The sequence below is a fragment of the Cariama cristata genome, unplaced genomic scaffold (assembly GCF_000690535.1).
Source record: "Cariama cristata isolate BGI_N322 unplaced genomic scaffold, ASM69053v1 scaffold2571, whole genome shotgun sequence".
In the NCBI taxonomy this organism is placed as follows: domain Eukaryota; kingdom Metazoa; phylum Chordata; class Aves; order Cariamiformes; family Cariamidae; genus Cariama; species Cariama cristata.
In genome coordinates this window covers 4254-21229 of record NW_009598474.1, presented here as the reverse complement: position 1 = coordinate 21229, position 16976 = coordinate 4254, and the positions used below count along the sequence as shown (strand labels likewise).

The following is a 16976-nucleotide window of genomic DNA, read 5'->3' as shown; positions in this document are numbered from 1 at the left end:
GTTTGAAATTGATGTGAAATTTGTAATTACAACATCTGGTATACTTTTTTTTTTAGCTGAAAAAATAGCTTGAGTTTCCCAACTGTTCCCAGCTAAGCAGAGACTGAAAGCTAACAACTTTAGTTGCCCTTAAAATTTAGTTTAACACTACTTTGAGTATACAGATATCATTCAGCTTGGATCACATAAAAATTTTGTGTTCCTAGCAAAAATGTTGCTTTTCAATATACAGTGCCTTTCACTTGATTCAAAATTATTTTCCATTTAAATCCTCAAATACTGAAATGGTTTTAAAAGCTTGAAACACTTACATTTTGAAACTCTAGGTAAATATTAGTAACAGGAACGTTTGTAGCATGAAGGAAGAAATTTTGAATGAAAATAAGCCCAAACGTGATAATGATTTAGGAAAAAGATTGAAATCATCTGAGCTTTATAGTAATATTTGAATAAATCATCACGTTCACAGATATAGTACATAAAGTATGTTCCAAGGATGGAGAAGGCTATCTTGAGGAAAGGTGTGAATGTGGATTAAGAGTTTGGCACTGTATTTTATCTTCAATGGTTAAACTTTAACTAGTGCACTGAAAACTGTTTGAAAAAGACAGGAATATAAGATTGTACTGTGAAAACTGTCAAAATATATTAATTATTTATCAAAATTAATTATTTTAAAATGTGTTAGTAATGGGCTAGCAAGTTGATTCTTTATTCCCCAAGGTTAAGGAAAAAAAAAAAGAACTGAGGCTGTAAATTTCATCTTGGCAGACTGAAAATGGTTTTTTGACAGTCCTGCATCTTAGTGTGAATATGCAGGGAAAGTACTGTCAACTTTTTTTAATTATGGGACAAACTCTGACTCTGAAATTTTGAATGTATCTAATTCATTAAGGTACACAGAACTGTGCCTTTTGTAAATGTTTATTTAAACAGGTGATTTGACAAGTTTACCTTCTTCAATGGTGTTATGTAGCAGAGCTTAACACAACTCAGTTATCACTTGTGTGGAAAGAATGAATTGTCATGTTACTGTGTAATTGACTTGCTTAAAAATGAACAATAAATTTAATAAAATAAAGTCATTGTCTTGTTTTTTATCTTAGTGTTCTGTTTAAATTTGGATGGAATACTTGAGTAGTTTTGAAGATTCCTATTTATTAAATAAATTAACTTTTGGTAATATAGTTTTAGTTACATTAGTGTCAGTTCTTATGTTTTTAACTTGAAGGTTTTCCCTTATTCTGATTTGATTAATACAGATGGCAAAATGTTGTTACATATGAGTTCTCTCAAGGTTTTGATAAATGCTTTAAAGGTTAAGGTGATACTGGTTAACTTTTAAAAATACTAAATGATGTTACTATCATGTTATTAGCTTTGACTAGTTTCACCTTATTACAATCAGTGTTTTCTTAGATTTTTACTAGGTGGACATAGAGGCAGACAGTTAAGTAAGGAATTTTGATGAGGTAAAGTTTGGGATCTTAATGGGATTTGTTGAAAGCAATGATGTTCACATTATCGAATACTTGAATAAATAAATAAAGGACCTCTTTACTGTGAAAGAGTAAGGCAAGTTTGTTCTCATTTTTTTTATACCAGGGCCACAGCCATCTCTGGGAGTTAGTTTTGGAACGCCATTCGGCTCAGGTATTGGCACTGGCTTGCAATCAAGTGGCTTAGGTTCTTCAAGCCTTGGAGGTACACTTTAACTTTTCTAATCTTTCATTGAATTATTATACCGCACATCAAATCTCTTGCAAACCTTTAACTCCACTAAGAGGATGACCTGTTTCAGGGAAAGACCTTACAGTTTGGCAGTCTGCGCTTTCCAAACTTCATGCCTTGCAGAAGGATTTGCTAAGGCCTAATACTAAGGCTGATAAGCCATTGTAGTGAAAACCCAGGATGAACAGGATGAAGTGATGACATAGAAGTTCTGTTCTTAAAGCTAGGCAAGTACATCAAGTGCATCCTATTGTAACTACAACTTTGCTTAATTTTACATATATGAAAGTTAGGCATCTGAGACATTGGATCATACTGTAGCTAATCCATAGAAGTTTTTCACCTGTATGTACAACTGTTAACTATAGGGACCCATTTCTGCTTGGATTAAGATAAGAATAAATGCTAAAAAATTACTACAGTTCTGGGATCCTGCTTGCTGGAACATACTTGCTTTAGCTGTCACTCTGTCCCTCAGTGCTGAGGTGGAAAAAATTCCTTCCTCAAGCTGAAAAACAACATTCGGAAGTGAGGGAAAATTACTTCTCAAAATGTTGATTGTGTTGGTGGGGAATATATTCCAAGAGGACACATGACTGTGAAAGAGTAGGTGGTAATTAAAAAAAAAAAACCTAAAAAAATTCATGTAGACATTTTTGCTTAAATCTAATGAATTCTCAGTAGAACTGCAAGTAGAATCTAAGTGATTAGTAGAATCTAATCTGCATGTAAATAGCCTATCTATATTACGGTGCAAGTCAAAAGACAGTAGTGTCCTCTGAAACTTTTGGATGAGATCTGCAAAGAAAATTGTTACGTCTGCTGAGCACAAACATGATATGTTGTGGTTTTTCTTGTTACATCCTCTCTTCCCTGCAGCCTCTCTCCGCATCCCTACATTTTGCCTCTTGATGAGCCAAACATCTGAATCGGTGTTGTAATGTATTTAAAATAATTAAACATCACTCGGTACTGGAAAAATGGTGTAACTTGAACGTTACATCAGTTTTACCTTAAATGATCATCTTGAAATATCTTTAAATCTACCAATATCCTTTCTCATCAGATTTTAAGCTTTTTCAGTTAAAGAAAGTCTGTACACCTAAACATGAAAAGTAACCAAGAATAGTGGGCTAAAAGGAAAGTACTTCTGAATTACCAGGTCATTCCCACAGTGTTTGAAATGGCTTTTAAAAAGCCCATAAAATTCTTCCTTTTCAACCAAAGAGGCTGTAGACCAAAGATTGTTTATATATGTTCACCAGTCTTGCCAAGGTAAATTAAAGAACATTTTCTTTTAAATTGATGGACACCTACTTCTAGTTTGGTCTTAGGGGCCGAACTTGTATTCTTTTTTTGCTAGTTCTCTGCTTAGGAAGGCATTTGCTTGCATTTCGTCTGTTCTGTATTAATTTGCAAAATTTTTGTCTTTTGACAAATCAAGAAGACTATCTGATAGAAGTTTGTGTAGAAGAATAAAGGAATACATGCAAAATATCTTCCAGGTGTGCTCTTGGAAACAAATTAGCAGAATGAATACTTAAGGTGGTTTGTTTTTTTTTAATCTTAGGGTGTTTTTTTTTTTTTTTGAACAGGACAATTTTTAATGTATACTCTTGAAACATCATTTTAATTGGGGAAATTTACTCTCTTTCCGTGATAAATATTCTGTGAATTTTTGTCAGTGATAAGTAGAGGCGTTTGCATTTAAGTATATAAGATGTATAGTGCATAGGTCCTGTGCTTCATTAAACATTTGCAGACATCTTGCCTGACCATTGGTAATTAATTTCAAACTAGATGGGACGAAAGACTGTATTGTTTAAATAAGCTGTCTTACATTCAAATGATACTTCCCATTATATACCCTTAAAATTTACTTGATTTAAACATTTCAGAAGTCTAGAGAACTCTGCTTCAGATAGTATGTTCAATCCTTACTATCCATTTGAAGTGAGATACAAGTATTTTCCCTGACACTTGAAACGTAAGATGGGGGCATAATTTCCTCAAATACAAATACTGTTCTCTTTTTGAAAACCTCTTGAGACAGCCAAAATCAGAGAATATATTTATTTTGCTATTCCTTTTGTCTGTGCTCTGTCTCAAACTGCAAATATCAACTTAATTTTCCTTTGAAGTGATCTTGTATTAATAACACAATTTGAAATCTTGAAATATTTATCTATAAAATTATAAATGTCAATTACAAAATTAATGGAATGAGTTTTATTACAGATACATGCTTATGGCTGCCCTTTATATGATGATTTTTCCCATTAAATATTGTGAAATTCTGTTTTTATTCTGTATTTAACCTACTTTGTGGCTTCATTGATCAAGCTGATCCCCAGTAACCTGGGGGGGAAATGACTGAAATAAGCCAAATGTAAACTCAAGAAAATGTTTACTCTGTTTTAAACATAGAGAATTTTTCTTTTAGAGCTGTGGATGAAGATTACGGCTTCCTCTAAAAGAAGTCATATAACTTGTCTCTGAATTTTCTTAGTTTTGGCCCATTTGGTTACCATTTTCTTGCCAATTTAACAGCAATTCAATAGCGATTTCATAAGCTCTGATAGTTTACTTCACATGGTTTTTATAGCTTTTCCTTTACTCAGTTTTGTATTTTGAAGGAAGTTATTTATCTCCAATGCTTTCCTGTTTGCACTGTTTTCTTAATGCAACACTGTTGAGGATAAAAATACTTTCGAGGCAATAATCTTAGGAATATTTGTTTACCAAATAATGCTTGGAATTGCACTTGGTTTTAGAATACTCACCAAAACCTGTGTGTCTTTAATTGCTGTGTCTATAATTTCTTTGTTGTATGTCTTTACTATTATTCTACTAGGATTTGGAAGTAGCTCTGCCTTTGGGAGTAGTGCCACAGGAGCATCATCGTTTGGGTTTGGAACTACAAGTAAGCCATCAGGAAGTCTGAGTGCAGGTTGGTTGGTTTCTCTTGAATTAAAGTCTATCTTAAAGCAAAAATGTTACAATCAAACTGCTACGCTCAGTCTAGGAAAGGTACTGAAACAAATGTGCTTAAAGTTGCATGCATATATAACCGTTAAAGTAACTGTGTACTTGCTAAATACACACTTTCAGAGAAGTTTTCAGCTTCTGTTAAAAGTTTCTTAGGTAGACAATACTGAGTGAGCATCAGTGTTTTCTGTTTGATGGAAGCAGGACATCAGATGCATCAGATTAGATCAGATGCAGTCCGAGGCACAGAAATGCAGTTACTACTTGAATGCGTAGGCTGTACAGTTACTGAAATTAGTGTATAAATTTGTGACAAATATACCAGTGATTTGACTTCCTATACTTACAAGTGAAGTTAGAATTATGTTTTAGAAGCCCAGAAGTCTTCCTTAAAACTGTTTATCTGCTTATCCTTTCTGTTTGAATGGCAAATTATAGGTGTTGTGTCTCTGTATATATCCATAATTCATTGTGTTAACTACTTCAAAAACATTTGTGTGACAGTTGAGCTACTCGTACTCATTTTACTTTTCTGGTTTAATTTTGTTGGTGATGAGAAAACGAAAATACAGATGCAATTGCTCCTTAACTCAGATGTCTGAAATCTTAGTCACTTCTATAGCTTGCATCTGTATTTACGTTTTAAATAGGAGTTTATTTTTGAGGCAAATAGCTTACTATAGTCTGTCTTTCTTCAATGACAGATTGAAGGGGTATCATGTGTGCTGGGATTGGCTTTTGGTAGCATGTTTCTTTTAAAAAAGCAAAACATTTTTTTAACTGCTATTAATGCAAACATATCAAGTAGCTGGTATTTATTTGTAGGTGCCCAGTACATTAGCTTGGACCAGTGTCTTGTTAGTTGCTGTGCTTTTCGTTTTGTTTTGTTTTTTCCTTGGTTAGTGATGGGTTATGCTGTCGAATTAGGCCCATAAAGTACCTTAAGCTTTGTATTATAAGGTGGAAATGGCTTACTAAGCTGGCTTTGTAACGCTTATGAATGTGTAACACCCCAGTAGATTCTTGATAGAGTATCTCTGATTTGGTAATATGCAATGTCTAAGCATCAACCTTCTTTTGCGTAGTTAGTTTTTAGTATCAGAAACAGGTGGAAAACTTATACTGCTTACATTTTTATCTTGTAGCTTATTTTTCCTGAGCCTATATTAAATTACCTATTATTAATATTTCTATAAATAGTATTGCAGCATTTCAGGTTGCTGTTACAAAGTACATAGTTTAGTTTTTAGTATATTAAAAAATAGAATTAGAAAGCTAGTTGTATAGTTCAGTTGTTCACCACTACTGAGGTGTCAAACCAAAGTAAATAGCAAGTCTGTCTTAGCTATGTTGCTGGTGTGCAGAGACAATTCAGGTGTCATTTCGCTGTATTCCTCAAACCAGGCTTTGTGATGGTGGCAGTGCCCCCTGTCTCTCTTTAAAAGATTAAATGTAATTCCTTTCGTTTTGTGCTTATAAAATTAGGTGGTCATGAAACCGTGATCTAGACTGGGATTATGGAATAGAAACCTCCATAAAAATTTGGTAGCCCAGAAGCACGTTAACTTTTACCTTTTATACTCAAAATCCTATGCCGTAGAGCTTCTGGATCGTGTACAATCTTTAATTTTATTGAGGGTGTATAAATGGGTTTCAGTGATGCCTAAGGCTAGCCAGGTTATATATTTTTTAAATTTTAATGTGTCCTGTTTCTTCAGTAACTTTTACAGGATCCTGAAACAATATTCTGGTTTATATTACCGTATGATAGTTGTATCTTGTTTCTGAATCATTTTCTTTTGAAAAAGCTAGGAAAATGGGGTGAATATGGGTTATGGGATATACTGTTACTGTTTATTTTTAGATGTGATTGTTTAAGTATTTTTCCATCAGTTTGTTCTTATTTTATAATGAAAATGATAGATCCCCAAATTGCTTCTGTCAAGTGTTTGTAAGTTATGAGTTACATTCCATTGCTTTAAAAGATTTGAAAACGTTTTCAGTAGTATTGCTGCTCTTCTAGATTTGTTTGTATGTTTGAAAAGAAAATTCTGAGTCCTCTGAAAATATTTGAGCATCTTCTTATAGTAAATTGGGCTCAGCCCAGGAGCAGTTGTGTCCATGGTGTCAGCAGGTGAAAAGCAGAGCAACTGCAGCCTTCTCTCAGTTCCTTCAGTGCACGCCACTGCGAGACCAAACAAGTGTCTCAGACTTCCCTCTGAAACACCCACAGACGCTGTGGAAAGCTGACTCCAAATCAAGTCCCAGTTTATTCCTACTCTTACTCATTTGATGGCAACCAAAAAGGCTGATGTGAGTGGGATGTTGTACAAAGCATTAAGACTCCCAAAGTGATGGGAAAAGGAAAAAAATCGCTATTGAATTCATAGACGTAAAAGGAGGGGGGTGTGTAGACATGCATCTCAGTTTTCACAAAAATAGTGCTAAATATGCTTTGAAGAGCTGAGTTGAGAATTTGTGTTGGAGACTTATTTTTTTATTGAAGAATAGCAGCCTCAGTACATGGGGGGATAAGAGAGAATTAAGTGGGATCATGGCTGGACATGCTCATGCTGCTGAAAAATGGACCTGAATGTAATCCGTGTGTAACTATGAGCAGCTTTTAGATACAGAGGCTATAGTAAATCAGTTGAAGCTGTGCTGGAAATTCTTTTTGATCTAGAGCACCTATTGTGGCATGAGGGATAAGGGCAGGAATAGATTGCCTTTGAGATCTGCTGAACTGCTGTTTATCCCTGTAGTGTTAAAAAAAAAATAATGTACTGTTACAGCGAGGTGTGTACCTCACGTTTAGCTTAGCTGTGTAAAGGGCTGACTGAAGCAAAGAGGCAAAGGCCCAATGAATAAAGTGTACTCTGAGGCCCTTCAGGGAGATGCTAAGTCTATGCCCTCAAAGGGCAGGTTGTCATTTACTTTCTGAAAATAATTGTTGACACGTAAGTAATACAAATTTCCACAAAGAAATTGTTAATCATGTTGTAGCTATGGCTCGAGACTTTATGACTCTTCCCTCTAGAACTGAGCTATTCCGTGACTGATTCTCTTTCCTTGCAACGGGAATAAGACTGAACGTATACCTTGTTCAAGATTTTTTTTTTTCTGAAGATTTTTCATTTGAGTATTCTGCTTTAGGGTTTGGTTTACTTTTCTTAAAAGAACTTCATACCATGGCCTTGTTATGCTGTCATGACGGGACAAAGCCATTTAGATGAATTTCCCTTCTGCCTTTCTACACTTTTGTGGCTGCCCTAAATGGCACTTCTAACATAACAGCTATGACTTTCCAAGTTATATCTAAATTAACAAGCGTGTCCGCAGTCTTCTATCACGCAGTTTATGCATCTCTTTCTTATTCTAACGTTACTGAAATAAAGCTCAGGCTGCCTTCCCTGCATGCTTCAAAATAATCCCTGCATCTGGAAGCACTGAGGTGCAGGTAATTCCTGAACACTTTACCCTTGCCTACTGAACTCCTGACACTATAGATCACATACAACTCTATTATGAATGGCATTCATGATGTTTTCTATAGGAGGCAATGCTTACCTGTTATCTCAGACACATACTTAAAGTAAAAAAGTAACTTGCCAAGAGCGGTTTTGTTTATTAAAGATTGTTTTTCATTCATGAGACTCCCTGTTGAAGAGCAAGTTTATTCTTCTAAAAATCTTATTTGGGATTCAGAGTTAGCAGGGAAACCGAGGACTAGTTGCATCTGCTTCACCCCTTACATCCTAGGATGAGAGACAAATTAGACCACAAAATTTAGACAAGACCCAAATGAACAATATCATTAGTCACACTCTGGATCTGCACTGCATGTTGAAGGACTGCAGTTACTGGAATGTAGATAATGGGGGACTTTCTTGACAAGATGATGTGGTGTGTAACCCAGGTCTAGACGTTGCAGGAGGAAGAGCTTCACGTTACGTTTTGAAGTAGTTCTTGACGTAAAGCATCAGTAACAGGTTAGAGGAGAGAAGACATCAGGCTTGTGAGAGCCACTTTGGGATTTTGATGAGACAACCAGTTGGGTTTTTATTTCTGTGCTTTAAAAATAGTTAGGCATTGAGTTGAAGATACTGATGTGCCCAAAGGATTGCTTTGACTGTCTACTAGAGTACTAGCGAAACTATGTTAAGTAATGCGTATTGAGAATATACCCTTTTTTGCGCTTGTGAACCAGTCCCATTTTTTTCTTAATATTTTAATTGTTTACAGGTTTCTGTGTGCAACTTTGAAACTATTTGTTATAATCTTAACTTGTTCATGTCTTACTTGTTATTCTGTATGATTGGTTACCTTATTTGGTTTCTTGAGAGAACAAAAAGCAGAGTTATGAAGTTATGCTTCTTGTTAACTAATATTTGAGACATTTCTAGCATTCTCTAATAGTTTCAATTATTATCTGGGTTGGTTGTGTATAACTGGTATAAATTCACAAAAGAAAGAAAAATGAGTTGGTGTTACTGTTGCTGAAAGCTGTAGGCAGATTTTCTTCAGCTGATCTTGTTTTATAGCTAAACCAAATGTTTGTTTCCCTTGATAGAAGAGGGTGGAGGAGTTAAAATAGCACAATTTGCTCACCTAGTCATTCAGTTTTCCAAAGCTTTGTTTTCAGTGCTGCTTTTTGGTTTAAGTCATAAAGGGTGTTTTTAAATACCAAGAATTTGGCAAGGATTTTGAGCCTTTTCTGCCTCTCATTTCAGGCGTGGTCTGTGCCCGGTACGTCATAAAGGCAGACAAAGGTAGCCTAGTCAGCAGCGCACAAGGCTGGGAGCTCCGACTCCGGCTTTGCCAGGTATCCGCTGCAAGTGAAGTGAGCGGGCCGTGGTCCGCTTGTGCTTCTGCCTCCCCTCCCGCCCTACCTGTGTGTTATGTATGTAGACCGAGAGCTGAGGAGTTACGGTTCTTCTGTTGTACAATACCAGTGGGACTTGTGGGCGCTGCTGTTGTATGGATAATGCTATAATAGACCTGTGACTTAGGACATGTTGAACATCACTGAGGTAGACTGTGTTAGCGCTGTGATCTCCAAGTCATCATAGGAAGTCCAAGCGTGTTAGCGATGTGGCATGCTCTTGTAGATCCATGTTAGCATAAAGTGTTACAAATGTTGGTGCTGAAGTGGCTCGTGTTCATAACTCCAAGGAGAACAACCTTGCAATCCTGATATAACTTACCTTTTAAAATATTTTTTCCCCTCCCTCATAAGGCTTTGGCAGCTCGACTACATCTGGGTTTAACTTCAGCAATCCCGGCATCACAGCATCAGCTGGCCTGACGTTTGGGGTGTCAAATCCTGCATCTGCAGGCTTTGGGACAGGCGGGCAACTTCTTCAGCTGAAGAAACCTCCGGCTGGAAACAAGCGAGGGAAAAGATAGGCACCCCTTTTAGGGAAGGGGAAGCGAATCAACTTTGTTCATCTGAGAAGTCTATTTTTCTAGATTGATGCGTTAATTAAATTGCATCCCAGGAGATTTATAAAACTTTTGCTACTTTTCCCTAGTCTGAAATACAAAATGAAATCATATTGAACACCTATTTTCTTGTGAATAGAAACCCGTTTATGTATTTTTATTTTTGGCCCTAGTTTTAGAAATGTTCTATACTGCATTATTATTAAAGAATCTTGTAAAACCATCTATTTAACCTAATGTTAGTAGCAGAATATTTTTTGTTAATAAGCTTTATACCATATGAATATATGCATATTTGTTTTTTTGTACAGATAAAATATATTCTAGTACAAATACTAGAGTTCATATCTTCTGTTCCTGGATATGGCCTTTAAATCTACTTCAGGGTGTTTTTGTGTATATGGATGTAAATATATACAGTACAGTGCACACATCTGTGTGTATGTATGTGTATATATATATATGTATAAAATACAGATGTGCAAACCTTGCCCCATAGACAGGTCTCCTTTTCCTTGTGTGTTCCGTTTCTCCGTGTTGCCCTGTGGTCCCATATCTTGATGTCCCTCGGAGTTTCAAGTAGTGGGTCCCGGGCTACATCATCATTGCTTCTTGTGTTTTGTTGTTTTCAGACCAGCTGAAACACAATGTTTACTATTTCGTAAAGTTTGGTAAATAGTGGTGAGTAGCTGGATTTTTTTTAACCTTTTTCTTGACCCATTTAGAGGCCAACTCTGAAGAAGACTCTGAGGTTTTGGCACAGACATTTCATAGGTAATGTTCCCAAACTGGTTTGGTTTTTTCTCCTGAGCTGAACGGTAGGGCGTTGTAGGATTTCCGCTGAAAGCTCAGGATGCCAAAAGGTCTGTCTGCAAGCAGAGAGCTGTTGGGCTGCATGAGCTTTTCCCTGCAACTGGGGGAGATAAGAGATGCTATTCTAATGAAAACCTGAATTAGCTGTTACCAAATGGAGTTGATTCACTAGCTTCTCCTCAGCACTACTAGCATTGACTTTAAAAGCAGTTGCGTATCTGCTTTCGATATGAAGTATAGTACAGTAAGTTGCTGCTAAAGAATGGAGGAGGAAAAGTATGTGATTTGGAGGTTAAAGCTATTGCAACGGTAGTTTCTGAACCCTGCGTATTACAACATCACAGCTGTTTGTGCTGCATCTCCAGTTTGGTGTGCACTAGAAATAGCTGGGAAAACATCTTAAGGAGGAAATAATAGATCAATTGACCCTTTGCAAATAAAGGTACAGGTTGAAGTGTGAACATGGAACTTTGGAGCCGAGTTGCTTTTTGTGTAGAAGATGTTTTGTATATAACCTACATCAAATGAATATTCACAATCATTTTCACAAAAGCACCTTTTTTTCTGAAGCAGTTACAGTGCATAAGATTTTTCTAGTACCAGGTCATTTGCTTTCTATTGTTCAAGTGTTATTACCATTTTGTATGTTTTGAAAACGATGTCTGCATTCCGCAGTGATTGCTCTTTGACAAATGTTCAGTTTGTCACTTGATCTGATAAAATTAAGGGAAACTGAGCACAGAATTCTTCACTTTTGTACTTGTATGTTATTGCATCTTTGTGAGCGGTCTCTTAGGAAGGGATATAATGTGGTTTTTTTAATGTCCCGGAAAAAATAAAGCTTACAGTTTATTTTGATTTCAACCTTTTTTTAAACTTTTATTGGGCTGCAGTCAAAACCGTAATGTTTGTATTCCTTTGTTATTGCTTTTTTTAATAGTTAATATGTTAAACCACTGGACTCCCTTGTAACGTATTAATTTGTGAAACTAATTCTAAATGTGTACTGTTTGTCCATATGTGCAACTTACCATTGTGTAAACAATAAAATGATAATGCTGTGATCCTTGGAATACATATTTGAAAGATCATTTCCTGTTGTTCTTCTGTGTTATAGGAGAAACAAAAACATCATCGGCTAATAAGTAGAATTGTTCTTCCTAGAATTGGTATAGCGCAGAATTGTTCTTGCTGAAGTTAGGGCCGTGATCTCTGGATTGACAGGGGTTGGTGAGGGGAGGTGTTGTGTTGTGGGTTTTGAGGGGAGGTGTTGTGTTGTGGGTTTGTCCAGAATCTCTTGGTCGTGCTGCAATGTAACGCTGCACGGGGTCCGGCTTTGGACGTTCCAGAGCACTCCGAGCCTCGTGGGTACCCGTGTTCTGCTTCTTTTCACACTAAGGCAAACAGTTGTGTCCTTCATTTAGCCTACGTGAAAAAGTGATTATGTCATAGAATAATCACATGCTGGAGTACATGCCAAAGTCGAAATGGGATTTGAAATAGTTATATTCCCAGGATATTACCTGGGGGGGTGGGGGGTTTGAATTTAGCCATATTTTTCATGGATCAGCATTCTATACACTTGTTTCAAATGATTCCTGCCGCCCAGCCCCCTCACCCCCGCCCCCCCATTCAGAGACTTGTAATGTAATTAGAGTGCAAAATACAAGTGTGTTCAAGGTGTGGCTTGGTTTTCTACAAGGCAGGTTAAGAAGCTGACCTGTACTTAAACACCATGATGAAATGAAATCAAGTCTGGATTATTTGTTCTGTAAAGAAAGAAAAATACATGCTGGAGGAAGGTTGAAGTCACATATGTGGGATGTGGTTCTCTATTACTTTGTACCTTGTCGTACAGCTGCGGTGTAAACTTAACTTACGTGACCTCTTTCTTTTACTGGAAGTAACTTGTTTCTTCTTCACTGTTCTCCGTACAACGAACGTAGCAGGACGTGGGATCGCGTTAGGCCTTAGGTTGTGTGCTTCATGAACCTCTTCCTGGTCCAGCATCTTGGAACTTTCTCTACGCTCACGTTTGTCTCTGTCCCTGACAAGCTGGCTCGCGAGATACTACCACGCTTGCTGCTGGCTTGCAGGCTGGGAGGGAGGAGGTTGAAATAAGGTGGAGTTGGAGAGAGTTTATGCATCTTCCTCACCACAGGAAATCCAAATCCAGCTATATCCCCTCCATCTACATACTTGTAACATCACTGCACTTTCAACCTCGATTACCTTTTATAGCATCATTTTTAAATTAAAATAAAGTTCAGGAATACAGGTTTAGTGACCTTTTTCTCCATCTTTAATATCAGAGGTAATTCTTTGTTTTTTTCCAGTCCACTACTCATGCTAATAGCAGAAATAATCCAGAGTCGGTCATGTCAGCTCTTATGTGTTCTTGCTTCTAATGCCTGGAGTGTGTCAGGAGAAGACATGAAAGAAGCACCTTGTAGGCTCTTAGTGAGAAATTAACATAACTGTATAGAAAAATCCATGCCTTATGCTCTGTACATGTTTCTTTCCCCAATTATTCAAGTTTATAAGAACAAAGAACTGGCTATGCACAAAAATTTCCAGCAATAAGTGATGCAGTTTTTGGACTAATTGCTGGGCTTGTGCCACCTGGCTGTTTCCCTCTTCCCTCTCTTTAAGTACTTTTCAATGCTGCGGCTAGTATCTCCAGGCACCGATGGACGGTTACCGTATCGCAGTAGTAGATTTTACTTTTGTTTGAGCATAGCTCTGCTCCCACTAAGATACCAGGTCAATTCTGTTGACCGCTTGCATGGAAAACTTGAATACGTACTCCTGTCCTAAACAGGTCTGTAGCTGAACGGGCGACAGATATTTTACTTGTTTGTTCAACTCATGTTTCACAGACTGATGGATTTCCCTCTTCCCTTTCTCTTCAATGCAGGTGTCACTCCGTGGCGCGTGCTTGGGCAGCAGCAGGGCAGCAGCTTTCTAGAACGTTGTGTAATTGTTTCCAAAACTCTGGCTCTGATTAGAGGCTGGTGTTGTACCTCCTGGGCAAGAAATCCCTTGCTGGCTCTGTGTAGTTAATGTGGCAATTTGTAGTAATGGGGTATGCTTCAGAGGTGATGATCCCAGTCACAAAAGCAAGCTGGGATGATGAGGTTTTGATTGGACACTATGGTGTAGTAGAAAGGGAAAGAAACACAGACTTGACAAATATTCAAAATCAAGTATTCAAGCTATTTATTATAGGAGTTGAAATTCTGAAAAATACTATGTACTCTTAATAAGAAAAGAAGGAGATAAGTTCTTAGGGGAAAAAAAAATTGTGACAGGCAGCTTGAGTAGACTTTCACTTTGGTGAAATCTTGAGGACAAAAAATATGCACAAATGATGTTCAGTTGGGTAGCTGAAGCTAGTCCGTTAACTCCATGGTTAAGTACCTATGTAGAAGCTACTCTAAACTGAAAAACCACAAAAACCTCTAATCCAGTTACCAGTGTTAACATTTCTTGGCTGTTTGGACTAGCTTTATTTCTTTATCAACATACACGTAAAGGAATCAAACCTTTAAGCATAAACACTTTTGCTGTTGTTCTACAACTACAGCTATATATGTTGTTCTAGGAACCTGTGATAAAGGAGTCCTTACTGAAAAAAAAAGCCCACTTTTCTAAAAAAAAGGCTTGAGACGGGTGGGCCCAAATGCTAAGTGGGTGCAATGGCAGTGAGAAGTTAGGCCAGCGCTGCCCTCGTCCTTGGCAGGGTGGGGACCGCTCCCCGGCTCTGCTGGCGCTGGGAGGAGCGGCGGTGGCCAGCCCCCCCGTCCCTCCCCAGCCGCTCGCCTTTGGGCTTCCGCGCCCCTGTGCTTGGTGCAGCTCTCCAGCGCGTCACCTCCCTCGTCCTTCGCAGCAATGCCGAAGGCAGCCGCCGTCGTTCTCATTTAGCAGCAGGGCGGACAAAGTGAGCCAGAGAGTGACAGCAAAAGGGACGTGCTAGCCTTAATGCCATGGAAATGTGTCTTAGCAATGCACATCACATCAGTTTCAAATCGGAACGGGCTTTTTTTGTTTTACCTTTTATTTTGACTGCTGACTAAGGGAACTGGTGGCTGTCTGAAGGAACTCGCTGCACCTAACGTCGCCATTGCTTACCCCCACGGCAGCAGCGGGATGCTTAAACTACAAGAATAGCTTTCAGCAAGCAAGCAGGTGTTTGCATTCCTCCAGCAGCCAAACCACAGAGCCTTGTCCCCGAGGAGGGCGAGAGCTGCTTTGGCCGTTAGCTGAGCTTACGCAGTGCCGACCGTAAGGGCAAAGCTCCTACTTGATCCTGTGGTAGCAAAGTGAAGTTGATGCTGAGCTCCAAGAGGAAAGAGGGAAGGCTTTTAACGTTGTTTACGTTGGCTTCAGGCACGGTAACGCTCTGTCAGGGCTGATAGCGGCCTCCTGCTTGTATCGGAGATGTGCAGAAGTGGCTGGAACTGCAGGGAGGCTGCGGCAGCTCGTCCAGACTGCCCTGCGCAGGGCAAGAATCGCTGTGCTGAAGATGTAGGTCTAATGCAAATGAATTTATTAGTAACAATATTTAGCTAGAAATGCTTTTCTGAGTAATTTGTCACTTTACACTTGAGAAGTGTCGCCTTCCTTGTCACCTCTCCCCACGCAGCAGCCGGTCCAACTGTTGTTTGTTGCTCTGTCATGGAGATCCCCAGGCCGCGGTGGCAGCGGGGTCTGCCAGGCTTCAGAGGTGCTGAGAAGTGCTGGGGCAAAGGGGATACTTGGACAGGATGGTGGGCTCGGGCAGATGGATGGTGAGAGCATTCCAGCAGTGACAGAAATAGTAACGTTAAAAACCAGAGACGGGCGCAGAGTAGTGGATGTATCATTTAAAGTTAGCCCTGAGAATGGAGGGGGGGGGGGGGGATGGGGGTCAAAATCCAAAGCCTCCTTGCTAGGTTCTGTCATCTTGAGGGTAAATTGGATTTGATCTGTACTGTTGATGTCAGGTAAAATAGCAATGACGCAAGCAGATACAGTCTTTTTTACTTCTTTTGTAAGCAGTATAAAAAAAAATGTCCTGACCTAGAAAATATTCTCATAAATACTGTTAATTTTCTGCACTAAGTTGCTGCTTCTTGCTCATCTGCACTATGTAAAATCGGAAATGCAAATGAAGTCCCATTGAGCCATACCAAGAGGAGAAACACCTTTTTCTTGTCTCGAGCTCATTAATCTTACTGCACAGGCAGCAATCTGGGCTACAGCTGCATCGTGATGCTGCTTTCACTATATCGTGCCTAAATCCTTGTCTTGCACTCTGGCATTAAGAGGTGAGCAACAGTAAAATTGTGTTTCTCTTCCTGCATGCGATAAAATGCTCATGGTTTATGCTCTGTGCAGGATAAACTAGAGCGCGAATGCGGAAAATTCCTGTACTTTGGGGTTTTTGTTTCTTCAGTTGAAATAACTTTACAATAATGATGCCTTGTTAAAGTCTCACTGGCCGGTCTCACTGTGGAAAGATGGATTTAGTCCATAGTAAGTAATTCTTCCTCTCTTCTTGTCTGAGGAGGGGAAAAAAGCTAAAGTTCTTTCCCTTTTGCTAGTGGCTGGAGTGGTAGGCTACAGCAGAAATAACAACTCGATTAGGAAGGAGCACCCCTTTCAGTCTGGAGATGTGCACATCAGGTTTGTGTCTTTTATACTGCAACGGCAATCTGTTGTGTCTGCAGTAAGCGGGAGCTCCAAAAATCAGCGTTCTCCTGGAGGAAGAGCACGACATCTGTATTGATCACAGCCGAGTAGTCGGACAATGCTAACAAATCCCTTCGAGCCCTGGTCCGATGGGGCTCAGTGTCGAAACTGGGGGACGTTTTCTGAGAAACAACCTCTGAGCTCGTTGCAGTCTTGCCCTCGCCAGTTTGGCGGAGATGTCCCTCAGCAGTTGCGGATGCTCTCACCCGGTCACCTCCCTTCACCCTGCATCCCTTAACCCCGTTATCGAGAGCGCGGTGAGCTTCGGA

At 38.8% G+C, this 16976-nt stretch overlaps 1 protein-coding gene across 1 annotated transcript in view; it reads left to right on the top strand.

The window, feature by feature from the left end:
• The window catches only part of NUPL1 (nucleoporin like 1), a gene marked incomplete at its 5' end in the record, with an annotated part of 32244 nt that extends 20193 nt beyond the window's left edge, over positions 1-12051 (top strand). The window contains 4 exon segments of the mRNA XM_009709279.1: positions 1606-1704; positions 4586-4681; positions 9956-11480; positions 11578-12051. Of these exon segments, the coding sequence (XP_009707581.1) occupies positions 1606-1704; positions 4586-4681; positions 9956-10125 (365 nt within the window).
• Positions 12052-16976: the final 4925 nt, after the last annotated feature.